The sequence below is a fragment of the Thalassophryne amazonica genome, chromosome 20, assembly GCF_902500255.1.
Source record: "Thalassophryne amazonica chromosome 20, fThaAma1.1, whole genome shotgun sequence".
Taxonomy (NCBI): domain Eukaryota; kingdom Metazoa; phylum Chordata; class Actinopteri; order Batrachoidiformes; family Batrachoididae; genus Thalassophryne; species Thalassophryne amazonica.
This window is the reverse complement of record NC_047122.1, coordinates 25270359-25294130: the sequence shown is the minus strand read 5'-3', so window position 1 is coordinate 25294130 and position 23772 is coordinate 25270359. Positions and strand designations below refer to the sequence as shown.

Here is a 23772-nt window from a genome sequence, read left to right as displayed (position 1 = left end):
AAAGCTGAAATGATTTTGATGCTCTTTATTGTCTTGTAATGTTGAAACGTTCCACATAACGATGATTGAAAAAGACAAAACACACACATATTGTAGAGTGAGAGCAGGATGAGGGTCAAACCAGTATCAGAGTCCCAGTGAGTGGGCTCAGGACTGGGAGCACTGGTCTCTCCTCAGTGTCTCTGACAGTGCAGTCTGGGAGCCCCGAGTGGCCTCACAGCTCACAGAGTTGACCTTCATCCACTGGTCTGCAGAGAGCCTCAGGGTGCTGCTCCAGCTGTAGAGGGCGCCCTCCTCCAGCACCGCGGGGCTCCTGGTCTCCTCCAATGAGATGCTGCCGCTGCCGTCCACCTTCCAGGCCAGAGTCCAGTCTGAGGGGAAGCCCTTGTTGGCCAGACACATGAGCGTGGCCGTCCCCTTTTGTACCTCCTCACCAGAGGGGGGCAGCACTGTCAGAGTGGGAGGGGTTGTGTCACCTAGGAGACAGCAAGGAGACAGCTGTCAATCAAACATGTTTGTGTCAGATGGTTTTTCTGCTCCAACAGTCAGACTTTGTTTCACTTCCCTTTAAGAAGTTTCAGGTGTAAATCAGATGCACAGAGTCCAGACACGAGCTAAAATACAGCCAACGAGTTTATAAAAGCATCTGCAAGAATCAACCTCCTCACTGTGTCTGATTTTAAAATGTGAAGAAAAGCAGTTTGAACACATGAGAAGTTTTCTGGTTTAATCCTAATCAGTCCACTTGGGGTCCAAGTGACCCACAACGGTACATTTATTGTTAAATTTTCTGAACCATTTTACTCATTCAGCTGAAATTTAATGTCACTGATACAGTTATCTTCAGTTTCACTTATTTTGATCTCGTTTGAGTAAATCCTATGGATTTCCTCAAATTTTATTCTGATTGAGTGCCCTTTGACCTCAGTTTGATATAACGGCATGTGTTCAGACTCCCCCCCCCCCCCCCCCAAAAAAAACTTTGTGTCAGTGTTTCACAACTGTCAAAGCAGCTTTTATTGGAAAAGTTATTGCAAATGAAAAAAAAGATTAAAGTTCTTTGTAAGTCAAATTCTTCCCCCCTTTTTTTTTTTACAAATAGCTGAAAAGTGACCTGTTGTAGTTATATTTCAGATAACTGCAAGAACAGCATAAAGTTAAAAGTATTAAAGAACAAGAAGTTCTGGTGGGTTTCACATGGACCCGGGATGCACAGATAAGTTTTTGACATGTACGATCAAGGATTAAATCATTATTCTGTCACTTTTAAAGAATTATAATTTTAGAAAGCATAAAATCAGCAGTTAACAAATCACACTTTCATTTCAAAATTAAACATTCCTCACCAAAGTGTCAGAAAAAAGTCAACAATTTAATATTTACACATGAATAAAATATTTAAAATTGAAAAGTGTTTGAAAATTTTAATCTCATCACTTTGGTCAAAATAAGTAAAATATTAAAAGCCAGTCTTCTGAAATATAGAATTAAACTATCATTTGTGAAATTGAAAGTCTTCATAATTTTTTGTTCTACATTTAACAACTATGACAAAATGAATTTAATTTGTGCAAGTTTCACTTTAATGTAACAGAAAATCTGAAAACTTACATTTTAAGTACATAAAATCGAGATATTTTAAATTTAAAATCTGCTGAAGCCAGTCAGACACAGTTTTAGGCGGAACAAATGATAAAACCTTTATAATTTGTGCAGCAACTTACGTCCAACATGCAGTCTGGTTCCTCCACCGAACGTGAGCCACAGTGATACAAAGGGAAGAAGTCGTCGTACAAAAACCTCTGTGTGCACTCTGTGACTTCACCACACAAAACTAAAGCTACAAACCTTCCAGTTCCAAATGTAAAAGTATGAAAATATGATTTACCTTCTGAAACAAACGGCTGCAATAATTAGATTGATTTTGTTTAAAATTCACATGGTGCTGTTGGAGAAAACTGTTTTATATATCTATGAGGATTAAAATTTTATATATATATATATATATATATATATATATATATATATATATATATATATATATATATATATACATATCTGTTCTTAACATTTTTAAGAAAAGGAAAGTTTGAGTATTAAAATGTAAAAGTCATCAAACTTTGTACTTACTTCCAACATGCAGTCTGGTTCCTCCACCAAACGTATACCACAGTGACACAAAGTGAAGAAGTCATTGTACAAAAACCTCTGTGTGCACACAGACACAGTTTTGTCCTCAGTGTCTCGTGAAGTCTGTGACCTCAGAGATGCCTCAGCGGTCACACAGTCCACCTGCTGCATGTTCTCACACTTTATGCTGATGATAGACTGATTTTTCTGATTGTTCTTTTAAAACACTTTGCAGACTTCTGCAAGTCTGGTGATGAGTCTTTGACTTTCCATTGCTTAAGAAATCTAGTCTTGACCCAGGTGTATTGAATAATTATAGGCTGATATCAAATCTGTAATTCTGCTCTAAAATTCTGGAAAAAGTGGTTTCACGGCAGCTTGTGGACCATCTTACTGAGAATGATCTTTTTGAGCCACTGTAGTCGGCTTTTAGAAAACATCACTCCACAGAGACAGTGCTTATTAGAGTGGTGAATGATTTTCTGCGTACAGTGGAATCGGACACCACGGTGGTTTTGGTGCTTTTAGATCTTAGTGCTGTGTTTGATACTGTGGATTGTCGTGTTGTAATTGATAGGCTGGAAAATTACTTTGGGATTACTGGAAGTGCCCTTGCTTGGTTGAAGTCATACTTGTCCAGTCGTTCTCATTGTGTTGTGTATAATAACACTACCTCTGGCCTTGGCGAAATGAAATTTGGGGTTCCACAGGGGTCTGTGTTAGGCCCCTTGCTTTTTCACTTTATATAGCATCCCTTGGGCATATTCTGCGGCATTATGGGATTGCCTTTCATTGCAATGCTGATGATACTCTATTGTACATGCTGATAACTGCTGGTAATCTTACCCATATAAAATCCTTAGAGATTGCCTTGCATCTGTGAGAAATTCGTTGTCTATTAACTTGCTACTCTTAAATTCTGATAAGACTGAAATGGTGGTTCTTGGCCCAGCCAGACATCGGCATCAATTTGACCAGTTGGCGCTTAGTTTGGGTTTGTGTGTTATACATCATACGGACAAGATGAGAAATCTTGGGGTACTTTTTGATCCTACATTATCCTTTGACATCCACATTAGAGATATTACAAGGACTGCCTTCTTCCATCTGTGAAACATAGCGAGGATTCGTTCCATCCTGTCTATGGCTGATGTTGAGACTTTGATACATGCATTTATCTCTTCCAGATTGGACTATTGTAATGCTTTATTTTCTGGTCTGCCGCTGTCCAGCATTAGGGGTCTACAGTTAGTGCAGAATGCTGCTGCCAGAGTTTTGACACAAAGTAGAAAGTTTGACCACATTACACCCATTCTGGCGTCCCTTCATTGGCTTCCGGTTTCTGACAGATCGGAAGCTGCAGCAGAAACTTCAGTTCCTGTTCAGTCTGACTGAGGAAGGTTTTTGTACGATGCTTTTTCACTGTGTGAGCAGCTCGTACTTGCTGGAATCAAAATCACCCAGACAGTAATAAACTGCAGCATCTTCAGCCTGGACTCCACTGATGGTCAGACTGAAGTCAGAGTTTGATCCACTGCCTGAAAAACGGTTTGGGGTCCCTGATGCTCGGGTGTTCGCACCATAAATGAGGAGTTTAGGAGTTTCTCCGTCTCTCTGTTGGTACCAGGATAAATAATGATATGATGAATCATGGTAAACATTGTGACTGGTTGTACATGTGATGGTGGTGGAGCCTCCTGGAGCAGATGTGACTGCTTCAGGTTGAGTCACTGTGACCTGGATTTTGGACTCTGAGGAGACAAAAACTGAAATCAGCCTTGTGGATTCATCAGCTTCATTTCAAACATACGACTTTGGTTGTGTGGACTTTACCTGTGAAGCAGCAGCAGAGCAGAGTCCAGATGAGGACGGAGATCAGAGTCATGTTGGTGTTGATTGACAGCTGTCAGTCATCCAGTATTCAGCTGTCTGGACTATAAAGTGTCTCAGAGCACTGGAGCGTGATGCTGCTGATGCAAAGTGGCTCCAACTGTCCAACAGCAACTTGATCACTTTGATGACGCTGCTGATCAATGACTTGATCAGAGTATTGATTAAGTAAGTCATAGTTCTGATGTGGAACTTTCTGTGAAGCTTTCTGTCAAAGTTTACAGACTGGAACTAATTTCAGTTTTTAGTTTATTATTTCCAGAGTCACAGATTCATCAACAGACTTGTTGAATTCTGTAAAGAGTTTTAAAAGATTAAACTGAAAAATCAGCTGAACGATTTTCACTTCATGATGTTTGTCAGTTTCTTATCATTCTGGATGTGGTTCGGTGAACCAGAACATCAACATTCATAAGTGACCTGACCTTGTTTTTGCAGCAGCCTCAGGGTGGCGCTGCTGCTGTCTCCCTCCCAGACCAGAACCTTGTCTAACATGAAGCCGTTATTAGCTGCATGAGAACTACAGATGTTCATCCAAAATTAATTCAGAGAAGAATTCTGGTCCTGCTGATCTGGATCAGATGACTCTGCAGTGGGAAACCGTGAATAAAATGGTTTTTCATGTTTCACTTCCTCCACTCAGGTGCTGAACCACGACAACAGACAAGTTTCAGTGCTAAAGATAAAATATTTAGAGAATGTAAGTTAAACTTCAAATTTAAGTACATTGGTTTGAAGTGACTGTAAATGCCACTAATAATCTAAATAAAGAGAAATTTCTGCATTTCAGCAACATCACATCAATTTGTCCCATATTAATTATTTTATATTAAGTTTAGACACCAGATTTTTCTACATTTCTAGTTTTTTATACAACCTTAAAATAAAATTAGAGTCTATAAACCCTAAAAATAAAATCATATTTCTGAATTCTGAGAGAACAACCCCAATGTTAAATATTTAACAAACAATAAATTGCAAAAACCTTTACATAAAGATTTTCAACAAGTGCCCACATAAAAACAAATTTATCTTCATGAAGTGCTCTCATTATAACAGACTTTTTTGTTTTTGGAGAGCAACTGTTGTTGGTTGATTCCAATTTTTTTTATACCCAAAATTTCATTAAATTCTTTGTTAAACTTCAATGAGTTTGTTTGCTTACGAAAAGATGTCATTTTTAAGAAATTTTTAACAAATTTTGAAAAAAAAAATATTTTTAAATCATTGTTTTCACACCATTTAAAACTTTACCTATTTAAGAAGATTTATTTTAAGTTGTGAATAACTGTGAGTTCAGTAAATTTTATGGCAGCACACTGGTGAATTTTTCAAACTTTAGTGACCAAAATAAACTCTCCTGAATTTCAAGATTGATAATTTCCTAATTTTGGTCTTGTTTGTAGTGTCGTATTTTCAGTGTGGTTGGTGACTGAGATCAGTTCCTCTCCAGCTGAGGGACGTTTTTGTATGACGTTAAATCACTGTGTGAACGGGAAGCTGTTACTCTGCTGACAGTAATAAACTGCTGCATCTTCAGTCTGGACTTCAGTGATTTTCAGAGTGAAGTCAGTCCCAGATCCACTTCCACTGAAACGATCTGAAACTCCAGACTGACGGTTTGTAGCGTAATAAATTAGCAGTTTAGGAACTTCTCTGAAGGTACCAGTGGAGGTTGTTACTGATAGTTGAACTGGTTCTACATGTGATGGAGAAGGTCTGTCCTGGACTGACAGACTGAGACTCAGAAGACTGAGTCAGGACGATTTCTCCTGATGAACCTGGAAAACATGAAAAGAGAAGAAGAGTGACTGAGACAAATCCAGTGTGGAGAAGATCAGCATAAAACCTGAAGAGAATCTTTTCTTTCAATCTGTTTCAGCATTTGTGCTCAAACTGGTTTCATTGCTGTGTGGGCCGCCAGAAGAGGAGGTACTGCTGGCCCACCACCAGAGGGCGCCCTGCCTGAAGTGCGGGCTTCAGGCACGAGAGGGCGCTGCCGCCACGGACACAACCGGGAGTGACAGCTGTCACCCATCATTTCATCACTCCATAAAAGCCGGACGTCATCTCCACCTCGCTGCCGAGATATCAACTACCTGTGAAGGTAATTCTCTGCTAAACTGAAAACATTGACTAACAGTCTGAACTTCTTTGCAGCCGTTTTCCTGTAAGTGTTTCCTTATCTGTGGGATTGGCGTTTGGTGTGATCAGCGACGGCTTCGCTTCACCCCCAACCAGATAAGTGGTTGACAGGAGCTGCACGTGTGTGTGATTAGAGGTGGAGGTGACTTTCCACCTTCTGACTGTTTTTGTTACTGGGTGTGTGCACACACTCACATCTCACTGTTTGTGCTCCTCGCCAGCAGTACCAGATCCGACAGTCGGGGACGGTGATCACCTGGGAATTCGGGACTTGGCGGCTCCAGTATTCTCCGGGTTCTGTGGCGGTGGAAATCGTGTGGTTCCGGCTCTTATCAGGACAGACGTCTTCTATCCTCGAGCCTGCCCACATGTCACCTTGGTGTATTGACTGCTGTCAGATTCTGTGATTGTCTGTATCATCGTTGTGCACATTCACAACATTAAATTGTTACCTTTTGGCTCATCTATTGATCGTTCATTTGCGCCCCCTGTTGTGGGTCCGTGTCACTACACTTTCCCCAACATTCATCCTGGAATAAAGTTTTCATAAGAGACTCATCATAAACCAGAAGACCCACAGAGCCCAGTAGGAGAACCAGGAACCTCATCATCACTGTTGACCTGAAAGACCTGGACAGAAAGTGATTCCCACTGGACTCTTAACGGCTGGAAGCAGAGAGGTGGAACAGATATGCAAACACGAGACATGGGGTCAAATACTCTGTATTTAAATACAAATACTTTAGATTTTCATGTTCCAAATACAAATACTTTATATTTTGAGTATTTTAAATACAAATACTTTCTATGAACTATAAACAAATCAACACAAAAACTGATAAACTGGTGACAAATTATTGTGAAAATAGCATGACCAAATACTATTGATAAGTAAAGGATTGAATGTTTTATCACAAATTCACTATTATATCACAGGCAATAATCAAACTATCACTATATATATTCTGTTTCCATCAATATTGCATCCTTTATATCCACCATATCACAAAACAATAAAATGTCATATCTTCTCGTCTCAGCATATTTTATTATTGTATCTCAATCACAATAACACGGAGCTTATAGTTTTCTGGTGTGTCTCAACACGGTGTCACTGAGATTCCCAAGATTGAAAAGTATTTGTAAAAGTATTTGGAAATACTTGGGATCGGCAATGTATTTGAAATACAAATACAAATACTTTGAATTCAAAATCAGAAAATACAAATACTCCAAAAAAAATGTATTTAAGTATTTTCATTTGGCCCCATGTCTGGCAAACACAAATGTGATGTTTCCTGCTCATATCGATATAAAACAAAAACTGTGCAATTATGCAAAGTTTCTATAATGAGTTGGAACGCTGTGAGTTGTTGACCCCCAAGACGTGAATCTGGTACAAATCATGAATCTTCAGCAAACCATTAATGAAACTTGATGCAAATCGTGAATATCCGCAAACCTTTAATAATTTTGCTCACAATAAAATATCACACAAAACATGATCGCAGCTCTCACAAAACGGAAGTTGCCAGTGGTTAATATCATTCATGATATATATTTTCTTTCACTTTAAGTAGTTTGCGGATTTCAGTTTCAGGATCAATTACTTCAGGTTATCTTGAACGCAAATCCTACGGTGAGGAGACAAGCCCTGAATGGGCTCCTTCTTCTGGTGTTAAGCGCCGGTGTCCCGTCGAGATGAGGTGCGTCGCGATACCGCACATGGGGAGATGATGTAACTCGCTTGACGTGCAACTGCGCATGCACATTTAGTTTTTTTTAAGTTTTTTTTTTTTGTTTTTTTGTCAAAGGTTTTTTTTTATTAATTGTATTCAGTGTATTTATAGCCTAGTAAGTAAAACATTTTGTGTATTATACGTTAGGAGCATAAATGTATGTATATGTATATTTTGCCTGTCGAAATAAGCTAACTGCAGGTTAAAAATAGTTATCGTTTTATAGTGAGTAGATTTTATACATTACTACGTTCGGATGAACAATTTATACATTTACTTGCCCATCAAAATAAGCGAACTATGTCAAGTAATTTTTTTCAGTGCACACATATGCAGTTAGGAAACTCATCTCGACAGAACACCGGCCCCGCTGGGTGTGACCTGCTCTGGGGACAGTGGCAGGAGGAGGATGATACACCTGTCAAATGCAGGTGTCTTAAGGTGAACTCAGGGGGGACAGAAACCTCCCGTGGAGCAGAAGGGCAGAAACTCACTTCATCTTGATTTTCTTTGTGAGTACAGACTGTGAAAGTGGGGCCTCATGATCCTTCTGACATTTTGGGTTTTAAGCAAGAGGTGGTACCACAGGGATGATATAACTGGCTTGTGGCGGCCAAGCGTTCATAGCGACGTCGCTTTTTGATCCTTTGATGTCGACTCTTCCAGTTATCATGAAGCAGAATTCACCAGGCGTTGGATTGTTCACCCACTAATAATAGGGAACGTGAAAGGTCCCCCCCACTACCACACAGTTCATCATGCTAATGTGTCCCACGTTGTCCCGCTGGATGCCACACGATAGAAAATAATAATTTTGTAGCCAATAACACATTTGCTCTCAGAACTTGGCTGATGAAAGTGTCAATGTCCTGCACGTGAGTCGAGGGGCAGCGTGAAGCCTCGTGGTGCAATGAAAGTGAGAGGCGCGCCGTCATAATCCCACAGATATTTGCACCATTGACTCCTCAGCCAAGCACATACGACAAATTGGGAAGTAATTCACGTTTTTTGACTTTTTGTGAGACCTGTGTTCACGTTTCAGGATATTTTTTTTTAGTATTCACATTTTGCAATTCACAGTTTGTGTATAATTCATGTTTTGTTTAAGGGGTCAACAGAGTCCAGAATGTTTTTTGAACCTTAGACCTTTAACCTCAACAGAAGAACTCAACTTTTTTTCAAGTTAATTTGTATTTTTTTATGTTTGTTTTAGGTTCTTCTTATCATATACACATTATTATTATTATTATTATTATTATTATTATTATTATTATTATTATTATTATTATTATTATTATTATTATTATTATTATGACTTCTATTTTGTCATTGGATTTTAAAATGGACCACAATGGAAATAAGTGTTTTTACTTTTTTGTGTCATCCATGTATTTTTAAGTATTTATGTACTTACATTGAAATTACTAAATAAAATCACGTACTCACGCTTTAATATAAAGATGATTTACCGCTCCCTGCTGGAATGATGTGATAGTTCAGAATGAATTAATTAATTTATTCAGCACACAGAAGCAACAATAACTCAAAAATCTCATAAATAGGACAATGTTGGGCAGTTCAGCCCATGTAATTAGCAACATTAGCTCATATCTGCTTTGCTTATCTTGTAGTTACTGTTTAATTGATTTTCCCTAAATTTTACTGATTTATTTCTTGTATCTATTCATTTAATTAGAAATGGTATCATTTGAATGTAAAAAAAAGAAAAAAAAAAAAGAAAAAAATCAGATTTTTCATGAACTTGAAGTGTTTCATTAAACATGGGAGCATTTTTCAAATTGTGCTGTTTCTCTATAAAGTGTTTGATAAAAATCCTCACAGTGAGTTTTAAAGTCTTTGAGTTTGTGCAGAAGCTTCCAGCTGCAGCAGAAACTTCAGTTCCTCTTCAGTCTGACTGAGGGAGGTTTTTGTACGATGCTTTTTCACTGTGTGAGCAGCTCGTACTTGCTGCTATCAAATTCACCCAGACAGTAATAAACTGCAGCATCTTCAGCCTGGACTCCACTGATGGTCAGACTGAAGTCAGAGTTTGATCCACTGCCTGAAAAACGGTTTGGGGTCCCTGATGCTCGGCTGCTCGCAAGATAAATGAGCAGTTTAGGAGTTTCTCCGTCTCTCTGTTGGTGCCAGGATAATCCAAAACCTGATGAATCATGGTAAACATTGTGACTGGTTGTACATGTGATGGTGGTGGAGCCTCCTGGAGCAGATGTGACTGCTTCAGGTTGAGTCACTGTGACCTGGATTTTGGACTCTGAAGAGACAAAAACTGAAATCAGCCTCATGGATTCATCAGCTTCATTTCAAACAGACGACTTTGGTTGTGTGGACTTTACCTGTGAAGCAGCAGCAGAGCAGAGTCCAGATGAGGACGGAGATCAGAGTCATGTTGGTGTTGATTGACAGCTGTCAGTCATCCAGTGTTCAGCTGTCAGGACTATAAAGTGTCTCAGAGCACTGGAGCGTGATGCTGCTGATGCAAAGTGGCTCCAACTGTCCAACAGCAACTTGATCACTTTGATGACGCTGCTGATCAATGACTTGATCAGGGTATTGATTAAGTAAGTCGTAGTTCTAATATTTGTTGCTTTCTGTCAAAGTTCTAATTTTCATTTTACAGACGGGAACTGATTTCAGTTTTTAGTTTATTATTTCCAAAGTCACAGATTCATTAACAGACTTGTTGAAGTCTGCAAAGAGTTTTAAAAAGATTAAAAAGAAAAATCAATGGATCACACAATGGTTTCAGTTTGATTTTGATTCTGGTTGTGGTTCTTTACAGATCCACCTCCAAGACCAGAAACCCTCTCAGGGCAGTCACCATGGCAACAGATGTGCATCATTGCTGAACCACGACAACAAACAAGTTTCAGTCTGAAAGACAAAACATTTAAATCATGTAAATGAGCTGTTAATTATTTCTTTGAATAGACTTCTTTGATCTTGACTCTTCCAGAATAGAAGATACTCTATTAAAACCCCAAAGAGAAATATCTGTATTCCAACATCACATAAAGGTGTTTCACACAATTTAGTCTATAAATAGCTCTTAAAACTCCTAAATACTCTTTAAGGATTACTCATTGTTGTTTATAGAATCAATTAAAATGTTGATTTATGCTGATGATATCATGCTTTGTGCGTATCAGTCAAATTGAGATCAAAGTTTGTACAAAATTTTTTAAAAACTAAAATGAATAAGATATGACATTAACAAAATTACCACATTTAGTCATGAGTTAATTTCACATCACGATTATCCTTATTTTATGATATTAATTTTAGATGCTTGTTTTTTATTATTTTTGCTTTTGTAAACACACTTAAACACAGTAAAGTTCGTAAAACCTACAAATTATATCATATTAAAGAATTTTGATATCACTGATATTTAACACACAAAAAAATTAACATTTAATTAAAAAAGGCATAAGAATTAAATTTGTAAGTTTATAATATTAAGCAATTACAATCATTTTAATTTAATAATTAAATAGATTTAATTCCTTTTGTCTAAATGTTTGGCTCATGGGTCTTTATGATTTAAATCTTAATAAATATGTGAATATAGAATTTGTGGCAGCACAGCTGACATAGGGACCTCTGTGACTTCTTGGAGACACTAAAGAAGAAAAGTTGACCTTGTTTTGGCTGAAATGAACCGCCGTCACCACAAATTAGACAATTATTCAAAGAATAAAGCTGAAATGATTTTGATGCTCTTTATTGTCTTGTAATGTTGAAACGTTCCACATAACGATGATTGAAAAAGACAAAACACACACATATTGTAGAGTGAGAGCAGGATGAGGGTCAAACCAGTATCAGAGTCCCAGTGAGTGGGCTCAGGACTGGGAGCACTGGTCTCTCCTCAGTGTCTCTGACAGTGCAGTCTGGGAGCCCCGAGTGGCCTCACAGCTCACAGAGTTGACCTTCATCCACTGGTCTGCAGAGAGCCTCAGGGTGCTGCTCCAGCTGTAGAGGGCGCCCTCCTCCAGCACCGCGGGGCTCCTGGTCTCCTCCAATGAGATGCTGCCGCTGCCGTCCACCTTCCAGGCCAGAGTCCAGTCTGAGGGGAAGCCCTTGTTGGCCAGACACATGAGCGTGGCCGTCCCCTTTTGTACCTCCTCACCAGAAGGGGGCAGCACTGTCAGAGTGGGAGGGGTTGTGTCACCTAGGAGACAGCAAGGAGACAGCTGTCAATCAAACATGTTTGTGTCAGATGGTTTTTCTGCTCCAACAGTCAGATTTTGTTTCACTTCCCTTTAAGAAGTTTCAGGTGTAAATCAGATGCACAGAGTCCAGACACGAGCTAAAATACAGCCAACGAGTTTATAAAAGCATCTGCAAGAATCAACCTCCTCACTGTGTCTGATTTTAAAATGTGAAGAAAAGCAGTTTGAACACATGAGAAGTTTTCTGGTTTAATCCTAATCAGTCCACTTGGGGTCCAAGTGACCCACAACGGTACATTTATTGTTAAATTTTCTGAACCATTTTACTCATTCAGCTGAAATTTAATGTCACTGATACAGTTATCTTCAGTTTCACTTATTTTGATCTCGTTTGAGTAAATTTTATTCTGATTGAGTGCCCTTTGACCTCAGTTTGATATAACGGCATGTGTTCAGACTCCCCCCCCCCCCCCAAAAAAAAACTTTGTGTCAGTGTTTCACAACTGTCAAAGCAGCTTTTATTGAAAAAGTTATTGCAAATGAAAAAAAAGATTAAAGTTCTTTGTAAGTCAAATTCTTCCCCCCTTTTTTTTTTTTACAAATAGCTGAAAAGTGACCTGTTGTAGTTATATTTCAGATAACTGCAAGAACAGCATAAAGTTAAAAGTATTAAAGAACAAGAAGTTCTGGTGGGTTTCACATGGACCCGGGATGCACAGATAAGTTTTTGACATGTACGATCAAGGATTAAATCATTATTCTGTCACTTTTAAAGAATTATAATTTTAGAAAGCATAAAATCAGCAGTTAACAAATCACACTTTCATTTCAAAATTAAACATTCCTCACCAAAGTGTCAGAAAAAAGTCAACAATTTAATATTACACATGAATAAAATATTTAAAATTGAAAAGTGTTTGAAAATTTTAATCTCATCACTTTGGTCAAAATAAGTAAAATATTAAAAGCCAGTCTTCTGAAATATAGAATTAAACTGTCATTTGTGAAATTGAAAGTCTTCATAATTTTTTGTTCTACATTTAACAACTATGACAAAATGAATTTAATTTGTGCAAGTTTCACTTTAATGTAACAGAAAATCTGAAAACTTACATTTTAAGTACATAAAATCGAGATATTTTAAATTTAAACTCTGCTGAAGCCAGTCAGACACAGTTTTAGGCGGAACAAATGATAAAACCTTTATAATTTGTGCAGCAACTTACGTCCAACATGCAGTCTGGTTCCTCCACCGAACGTGAGCCACAGTGATACAAAGGGAAGAAGTCGTCGTACAAAAACCTCTGTGTGCACTCTGTGACTTCACCACACAAAACTAAAGCTACAAACCTTCCAGTTCCAAATGTAAAAGTATGAAAATATGATTTACCTTCTGAAACAAACGGCTGCAATAATTAGATTGATTTTGTTTAAAATTCACATGGTGCTGTTGGAGAAAACTGTTTTATATATCTATGAGGATTAAAATTTTATATATATACATATATATATATATATATATCTGTTCTTAACATTTTTAAGAAAAGGAAAGTTTGAGTATTAAAATGTAAAAGTCATCAAACTTTGTACTTACTTCCAACATGCAGTCTGGTTCCTCCACCAAACGTATACCACAGTGACACAAAGTGAAGAAGTCATTGTACAAAAACCTCTGTGTGCACACAGACACAGTTTTGTCCTCAGTGTCTCATGAAGTCTGTGACCTCAGAGATGCCTCAGCGGTCACACAGTCCACCTGCTGCATGTTCTCACACTTTATGCTGATGATAGACTGATTTTTCTGATTGTTCTTTTAAAACACTTTGCAGACTTCTGCAAGTCTGGTGATGAGTCTTTGACTTTCCATTGCTTAAGAAATCTAGTCTTGACCCAGGTGTATTGAATAATTATAGGCTGATATCAAATCTGTAATTCTGCTCTAAAATTCTGGGAAAAGTGGTTTCACGGCAGCTTGTGGACCATCTTACTGAGAATGATCTTTTTGAGCCACTGTAGTCGGCTTTTAGAAACATCACTCCACAGAGACAGTGCTTATTAGAGTGGTGAATGATTTCTGCGTACAGTGGAATCGGACACCACGGTGGTTTTGGTGCTTTTAGATCTTAGTGCTGTGTTTGATACTGTGGATTGTCGTGTTGTAATTGATAGGCTGGAAAATTACTTTGGGATTACTGGAAGTGCCCTTGCTTGGTGAAGTCATACTTGTCCAGTCGTTCTCATTGTGTGTGTATAATAACACTACCTCTGGCCTTGGCAAAATGAAATTTGGGGTTCCACAGGGGGTCTGTGTTAGGCCCCTTGCTTTTTCACTTATATAGCATCCCTTGGGCATATTCTGCGGCATTATGGATTGCCTTTCATTGCAATGCTGATGATACTCTATTGTACATGCTGATAACTGCTGGTAATCTTACCCATATAAAATCCTTAGAGATTGCCTTGCATCTGTGAGAAATTCGTTGTCTATTAACTTCCTACTCTTAAATTCTGATAAGACTGAAATGGTGTTCTTGGCCCAGCCAGACATCGCATCAATTTGACCAGTTGGCGCTTAGTTTGGTTTGGTGTTTATACATCATACGGACAAGATGAGAAATCTTGGGGTACTTTTGATCCTACATTATCCTTTGACCTCCACATTAGAGATATTACAAGGACTGCCTTCTTCCATCTGTGAAACATAGCGAGGATCGTCCATCCTGTCTATGGCTGATGTTGAGACTTTGATACATGCATTTATCTCTTCCAGATTGGACTATTGTAATGCTTTATTTTCTGGTCTGCCGCTGTCCAGCATTAGGAGTCTACAGTTAGTGCAGAATGCTGCTGCCAGAGTTTTGACACAAAGTAGAAAGTTTGACCACATTACACCCATTCTGGCATCCCTTCATTGGCTTCCGGTTTCTGACAGATCGGATTTTAAAGTCCTGTTGCTGGTCTATAAAACTGTTCATGGACTGACAATTTCCTACCTGGCGGACTTGGTCACGCCCTATGCACCAGTGCGGATTTTGCGTTCGCAGGGCGCATGGCTTCTGCGTGTTCCAAGGGTGAATAAGAAGTCTGTGGGGTATAGAGCATTCTCTTACCGTGGCCCTACTCTCTGGAACGATCTACCTGCAGCTATAAGGCAGTCCAACACGGTGGAGATTTTTAAATCAAGACTGAAGACCCACTTTTTAAAATTGTCTTATCATTAATTTATTCTGTTTTTATGCTTGCCTTGTAATGTCTTTTATTTTACTGTGTTTTACCTTTTATCGTGCCCTGTTTGATTTGAATTTACCCTGTTGTTATAAATTGTGTGTTATGTGAAGCGCCTTGGGGCGACTCTGTCGTGAGATGGCGCTATATAGATTAATAAATTGAAATTAATTGAATTGAATTGACTATGGAAATAATAAACTAAAAACACAAATAATTTCCAGTTTGTAAAATGAAAATTAGAACGTTGACAGAAAGCAATAAATTTACACATCAGAACTACAACTTACTTAATCAGTACTGTGATCAAGTCATTGATCAGCAGCATCAAAGTTATCAAGTTGCTGTTGAGACATCAGAGCCACTTTGCATCAGCAGCATCACGCTCCAGTGCTCTGAGACACTTTATAGTCCTGACAGCTGAACACTACATGACTGACAGCTGTCAGTCAACACCAACATGACTCTGGTCCTCAGTTCCCAAATACTTATTGAGTGTTGTTAGAAGGAAAGGTGATGTAACACAGTGGTAAACATACCACTGTCCCAGCTTTTTTTGAAGCATACTGCAGGCATCCATTTCAAAATGAGCAAATATTTGCACAAAAAAGTCTATCAGTTTGAACATAAAATACCTTGTCTTTGTGGTGTATTCAATTGAATATAGGTTGAAGAGAATTTGCAAATCATTGTATTCTGTTATTATTTACATTTCACACAAAGTCTCAACTTCACTGGAATTTAAAAGTTAGGTTAGTCACTGTGAGTTCAGTAAATATTTTGTCAGCACACTGATTCATCTTCAAACCTTTGCTGACCAAAAATATCTCTCAATAACCTGTGAATCGGAAGATCAAAATACAATAATTTCCTATTTTTGGTGTTGTTTGCAGAGTTTTATTTCAGTGGGTTGGTGACTGAGATCAGTTCCTCTCCAGCTGAGGGCGGTTTTTGTAAGATGTTAAATCACTGTGTGAACGGGAAGCTGTTACTCTGCTGACAGTAATAAACTCCTGCATCTTCAATCTGGACATCAGTGATTTTCAGACTGAAGTTCAGTCCCAGATCCACTTCCACTGAAACGATCTGAAACTCAGACTGACGGTTTGGTAGCGTAATAAATCAGGAGTTTAGGAACTTTTCCGAGTTTCTGAAGGTACCAGTGGAGGTAGTTACTAACACTTGAACTGGTTCTACATGTGATCGAGATGGTCTGTCCTGGATTGACAGACTGAGAGTCAGCAGACTGAGTCAGAACAATTTCCCTGATGAACCTGAAAAACATGAAAGAGAAGAAAATCCAGCGTGGAGAAGATCAACATGAAACCTGAAGAAAATCTTTTCATTCACTGTGTTTCTGTATTTGTGCTCAAACTGTTTTTTGTCCTGAAGCAAAGTTTTCAGAGAAGACTCTCACCATGACCCAGAAGACCCAGAGAGCCCAGCAGGAGAACCAGGAACCTCATCATCACTGTGGACCTGAAAGACCTGGACAGAAACTGATCCCCACTGGACTCTTAACGGTGGAAGCAGAGAGGCGGAAACAGATATGCAAACACAAATGTGCTGTTTCCTGCCGGTTAAATAATGTTGCACAGTTCCTTCAAATCACAAAATAAAACCACACTAACATCAGTGTCCTAGTCGAGGCCCAAACCCCCCCCAAAAAATTGACTTAAAATGACAATGATCATTCAAAACAGAATTTCCCACCTTTAAGAGACAAAGAGCACAATTTTATATCCAGACCGTGATATATTCTGAGAAAAAAAAAAAATTAAAGTTCTGTTGCTGACAGAGAACTGCTGTATGTCGATATTTTGTGCTGAGCTGGTCGAGCCAAATGTGTTGTGTGGGCCGCCAGAAGAGGTACTGCTGGCCCACCACCAGAGGGCGCCCTGCCTGAAGTGCGGGCTTCAGGCACGAGAGGGCGCTGCCGCCAGGACTCAGCCGGGAGTGACAGCTGTTACTCATTACTTCCTGACAGCTGTCACTCATTCTTCATCATCTCACTCCATAAAACCCAGACGTCATCTCCACCTCATCACTGAGATATCATACTTCATTGGAGGTAATACCCTCAGCCTTTTTGTGGTATTGTGTAAATCTGTTTATTGTGAGTGTTTGCAGGAGTACCGTCCTTTTTGTGGAGGCTGTGCAAGACGGCACTCTTTTTCCTCTGAAGGTATCGCTGCAAAATATTGAGTGAGAGGTGGAGGTGGCATTCCCACCGCTGTTGTTACTGGGTGTACACACACCCACACTTGACTGTCTTTGTTCTTCGCCAGCAGTACCAGATCCGACAGTCGGGGACGGTGATCACCTGGGAATTTGGGAGTTGGCGGCTCCAGTATTCACCAGGTTCTGTGGCGGCGGAAATCGTGTGGTTCCGGCTCTTCTCAGGACAGACGTCTTCTATCCTCGAGCCTCCCCACACGTCACCTTTGTGGATTGACTGTAATGATATTCTGAGATTGTCTGTATGTTCGTTGTGCAGAATTCACAACATTAAATTGTTACCTTTTGGCTCATCTATTGACCGTTCTTTTGCGCCCCCTGTTGTGGGTCCGTGTCACTACACTTTCCCAACAAAATGTGCCTGTACATACACTTCAATCACAAGGTGATTGTGTCACGTGGTTTCTATCCAAAATAATACGTTTACAATCATTCATGCAACCATTAACAGTCTGACACTGTTTCCCCCAATATTTAACATTAAATATTTGAAAGAGCAAAAATTAAATACTTTCACAATAATTCAAATATTTTAAATACTTATTGAAAATAAACATCATTTAAGTGCAGCCATTAAAACAAAAGTCAAACTTTTGAAAATAAATTTTAAAAACAGCAGAAATAACTTAAAAGATGCATGTGTCAGGGTATCCAGGCCATCACAGACTGTATAGCTGCTCCACCACCCTGTGAAGACAATACAGACTCTCTGAAGGCACTAATATATATTTAGAGAGGTTGGAGGCACTCAACAAGACACCTGTGAGAAAACTATTCCACCTCCAGATGAGCAACCACTCAGTCTGAACACAGTTGATGTCCAGAAGACCCTGAGAAGAATGAATATTTGGAAAAGAATACACCCCGACAGCATACCATGATGGGTGCTGAGGCATTGCGTTGACTAGCTCCTTTGGGTCTTCACTGACATCTTTCACACCTCACTGTGTCAGGCTGTTGCACTGACTGTTTCAAGTCCATCATACCGGTACCAAACAAGAACAAATGGAGATTTCTAACATCCACCAATCTGGATCCAAATCACTTCCAAAATTCAGTGGAGTCTTCAATTCCCTAATATGTATTTGTGGTTCAAATTTAGGGATAGATCGATAATCAGCTCGGCGAATATTTGCTTGCTAAGTATCGAATATGCCAATTATTGGCATCGGCCCAGCCGATTATCGGTCCCCAAGATTATCAGTCTACTCCTACAGAGCACCCAGAGAGATTTTTGGCCAATGCCGATTATCAGACCAACAGATTATTGGTCTATCCCTACAGACCTTTTCTCACAGACCTGTCTTACAGATACGTAAGTTTTGCGTGGTGTAAGTTATTTGTAAAATGGAGGTATACGAGGGTAGGCTGAAAAGTTCTCAGACTCACTATAATGCAGTTAATGCAATACTCCTTCATGGGGAGCCTTAGAACCTTTCAGCCTACCCTCGTATACCTCCATTTTACAAATACAGCTCAATAGTTAATAATGTGCTTCATCCAGGCTCCTTGGCGCTGAATCATTGTGGCTACTCGCACACTGAAGTTTGTAATGACTCTGTCCAACATGTCATGGGGGGATTCTCCTGATCTCTGTTCAAATGTTATCCTTGAGTGCATCAATAGTTTGGGGATTGTTAGCATAGACACTGTCTTTTAGGTATCCCCACAGAAAATAATCCAAGGGGGACAGGTCTGGAGAATGTGCAGGCCAAGGGTGGTCTATACGATGGGAGATGAGCCTGTCTCCAGGGAAGTAACAATGGTGGTATTCGATTGAAGCATTGGAGCAATGTGGTGTTGCTCCATCCTGCTGATAAATTACAGTGTTCATGTCCACTCCCTGCTTCCACCTCAGTGCCGGGATGAATTTTCTTCTCATTAGTTCACTGTATCGCTCTGTGTTCACAGTGACTGGATGTCCACAGCATCCTCAAACCAGTATGGCCCAATAATGCCATTATGACCCAATGCCACCAAACGTCACTTTCTCCACACTAAGTGACAATATTGATGTTCATGAGGCTGAGCCTGAGCCTTAAGCACATATTTGTTTGTTCACGTTACCATTAAGGTGGAAATTTGCCTTGTCTCTGGAAAAAAATGAAGTCCAAGAATCAGGATGAGCTTCGATTCGCTGACTGATGGTTTGCCCAAGGCAGGTCTCTCAGCCTTATTTGAATCCGTCTGAAATTGTAAATCTTTATCTATATAGTAAACAGGTGAAGATTGATAGAGTTGTTCAGAGTTGGGCCTGAAAAGAACAACTCAGTTAACAACAGAAAATAATCACGCAGGAGACACTGAATTTTCTTTTCTGATCAGGAGAGAGCAAACATGCGTCAACCTCCGCTAACGAACGTCCCGTCAGCTCTGAAGAACCCCGCCCATCTGCCTCCCATATTTATTTAGAATGAAGTTACATACAAGCATATGGAAGGCAAAATACCAAAACACGTTAGCGACACAAAGTCTGGTCTCACATCGATATGAAATGTTATGGCTTTAAGCCTCCAGTCTGATGAAGTAAACATGCGTAACCCTGAAACTAGGTCACACCACTCCCTGCTCAAGGCTGGACTGTTAATTAGAGACGCACATCTGCGCTTAGCAAAAACATAGCTTTAGCAAAACAGTCTGCACATTCACTAACCCAAAGAGCAAATGTTCACTTTCTCGTGTGAGCAGTTTTAATGATTACTTGAACCAGTTCAGTGTATATGATTGCTTGACAATGAGTGATTAATTAAAAGAATAATGTACATGAACTCTCACACATGCATATACTTGTATGTATATATGAAAATAGAGAACAGAATCAAAGCCAAGATCAAAGACAGTACATCAAGTAAAGGCATTAACAATCAAGTAAAGACATTGATATTTGGATAATATTGCTAATATATGGAAAACCCTGTCAAAGATCTGGTGCTTTATGTGCATAACTGAACTCCTTGAAAGATCTGTTCTGGGACAAACGTCTGTGGATTTCCTTGGAGACTGCTGCAAGTGTTGTCTCAGTCACAATGTGATTGTCTGCCCTGACTGACCGTGGCCGGCCACCGCGACCTTTAATGTTATCTGCACACTTCCAGTCTCTTGAATTGTCTGGACGGTGCTTTATTGTGAGTTTTGTTTGAGCGTTTCTCCCCAGAAACTCCTCCGAAATTTTCGTTGAGTTTGGACAAGCGATTTTGTTGCGAAATAGGTCTCTAGAATCTTGGTCCTCTCCTGCACGGAATATCTTGTTGCTTGATCCATTGAAGCTGGGAATTAAAACTTTGGAGCAATACCTATGATTTACCTGAAAAACAGAAACCTGGATTCATTTTCTTAGAAATGATAGCGATAATAAAAGGGTTACATCTTTTTGTATGTAGAACTGCTATTAGCACTATTTTTTCAGGCCACATTTGCTTTACCCGGCAATACATTTTTGTTCTGATGTACGTAATATCTGACAATAAAGGAAGTCTAAGTTCAATTTAAAGTGATCGTGATTGAAATTAACTTTGAGTTTTCAAATGTTTATTGAAAAACGAACATCAATATTTCAGTGTACTCGTAGTGTAAAAAAAATGAAACTTTTGAAAATAAATTTTAAAAACAGTAGAAATAATGTAAAGCAATTTTTTTCTCCCAAGTTACAGTTAACCCGAATTGGAAAACATTTTCATGGTCAAAGTCCTGTTCAAAGTGACTTTTCATAAATTAAAATATAATACAAAATATAGGGCAAAAGGGTGTGTCAATATTAAAAAGAATCAAATATCCACTAAATCTGCAATATGGATCAGATGTGGATTCAGTGAGAGTGCCAGTTTGCACATCATCGTTGTAAATGAGAAGGTTTGAGCCACTTTTGATTGGGATATAAGGCAAAATGTACACCAAATGGACTTTTCAATAGTAAATTCAAATGTTCACAAAATCCACAATCACATAAGATCCATATCAAACTTTGTCAGGTGATAGTGAGTGGCAGTCTGCACCTCACGTTCAAATATGAGAGTGATTGGGGCACGTTTGATTAGGATATAATGTAAAATATACATTAAACTGGGTTTCAATGTTAAATTTAAATGGTCACAAAAATTGTAATCTGAATCAAACTTTGTCAGTCGATAACATCCAACATAACACCCTCAAATATGTAAAAAATTTGATCTTTTTTGACAGAGGTATGAATTTTTGAAAATTCTTTCAATGTTAAAGATAGGGATTTTTCCAATTTTTCAAGATTTTTCCTGATTTTGCCCTTTGACCTGGAAAATTGAAACACATCTTGCCTATTAGGATATGAAACTTCAGTTAAAAATTTCATAACAATATAAGAAAAATTGTGGGCTCCAGGCTGTTCACAAACAGACAAACAGGGATGAGATAACATAAACTGGCTGAGGGAACAAGTTAATGTACAAAATAAAATTAAAAGTGACATCAGATATTATTTTGTTTTTGTTGAGATTTAGAGTTTTGCTTCTTCTGTTTGTTTGATCAGCAATCAGCTCGATCCCATCTGTGATGGATGCTGAGTGTAGATTTATAACTGAGTGTAATTTTATAATTATTATTAATTATAAAATTGATTGTTTTATTTTTAATGTAAAGATGATCTGAAGATGATTCAGAATTCAGCTGCTTGAATTTTGTGTGGATTTGATCAAAGTGATGATTTTCCTCTTGGTTTCTTTCCAGGGCTGTTTCAGGTGAACATGTCGGTGTGAAGGCTGTGATCACAGGGGGTCGGCCTGCTGTGTGTTCAAAAGATCAGTGAGAAAACAGCAACTGCTCAAGTTTTTCCATATTGTTGAACATTCTGCCGGCTGAAGATCTGCAGCTGATTCAACTGACATTTTTAACTCTGGACATCAAACTTTTCTGTTCTTGGACAAATGTAATCAGTGATTCTGGAAATTCTGATTTTAATGTATGAAAATTTAATTAATGTTTGAAAATTGTATTTCCTCATTTCTTTATTTTGTAATGACTGTTTTATGTGATTTGGTGTTTTGTTGATTTTTACTGTTGCTGAAGCTCTTTGTATCATTTAAAAGAACAAAATAATTTATTTTTATTAAGTTCGTCCTTCTAAAAATAATTTTCATGAACTTGAATTACAGCATTAAACATGGTTTTATGTGTATTTTTCAACTCTGTGCTGTTTCTCTATAAGGTGTTTGATAAAAATGCTCACAGTGAGTTTTAAAGTCTTTGAGTTTGTGCAGAAGCTTCCAGCGCAGCAGAAACTTCAGTTTCCTCTTCAGTCTGACTGAGGGAGGTTTTTGTACGATGCTTTTTCACTGTGTGAACAGCTCGTACTTGCTGGAATCAAGAAGACCCAGACAGTAATAAACTGCAGCATCTTCAGCCTGGACTCCACTGATGGTCAGACTGAAGTCAGAGTTTGATCCACTGCCTGAAAAACGGTTTGGGGTCCCTGATGCTCGGCTGCTGGCAGCATAAATGAGGAGTTTAGGAGTTTCTCCGTCTCTCTGTTGGTACCAGGATAAATAAGTATATGATGGAATCATGGTAAACATTGTGGACTGGTTGTACAAGTGATGGTGGTGGAGCCTCCTGGAGCAGATGTGACTGCTTCAGGTTGAGTCACTGTGACCTGGATTTTGGACTCTGAGGAGACAAAAACTGAAATCAGCCTCTGGATTCATCAGCTTCATTTCAAACAGGACGACTTTGGTTGTGTGGACTTTACCTGTGAAGCAGCAGCAGAGCAGAGTCCAGATGAGGACGGAGATCAGAGTCATGTTGGTGTTTGATGCAGCTGTCAGTCATCCAGTGTTCAAGCTGTCGGACTAATAAGTGTCTCAGAGCACTGGAGCGTGATGCTGGCTGATGCAAAGTGGCTCCGACTGTCCAACAGCAACTTGATCACTTTGATAATGCTACGTTTACACATAACGACAAGTCACGAATGCCACGAAGTACACATGGCCGCTGATCACGAATGTAGTATCGGGGCAGAGGCGTCAGGTGTCCTTCAGGAACTGCTGCAACCTGTTACCACACGTTACGATTAATGGCACATGTGTTATGTGTCGACGCGGGTTGAGGAACGGACCTGCGTCTGACTGAACCCAGCGCTAAAATAACCAGAAAGTGATTCCAATAACAAAACAATTTATTTTCCCCCTTTTGTGCAATACTCGGTGTACAAACATAAAGCGCATCTGTCTGGCGGAGTGAAG

At 39.0% G+C, this 23772-nt stretch overlaps 1 pseudogene and 1 gene segment (V, D, J or C); both read right to left on the bottom strand.

Annotated features, from left to right (window-relative positions):
* Positions 1 to 10: 10 nt before the first annotated feature.
* LOC117501729 lies at positions 11 to 16820 on the bottom strand. The segment is given in 4 exon segments: positions 11 to 476; positions 1725 to 1762; positions 5515 to 5801; positions 16743 to 16820. Coding segments are annotated over 4 exon segments (706 nt in total).
* LOC117501725 lies at positions 11634 to 23341 on the bottom strand (annotated as a pseudogene).
* Positions 23342 to 23772: the final 431 nt, after the last annotated feature.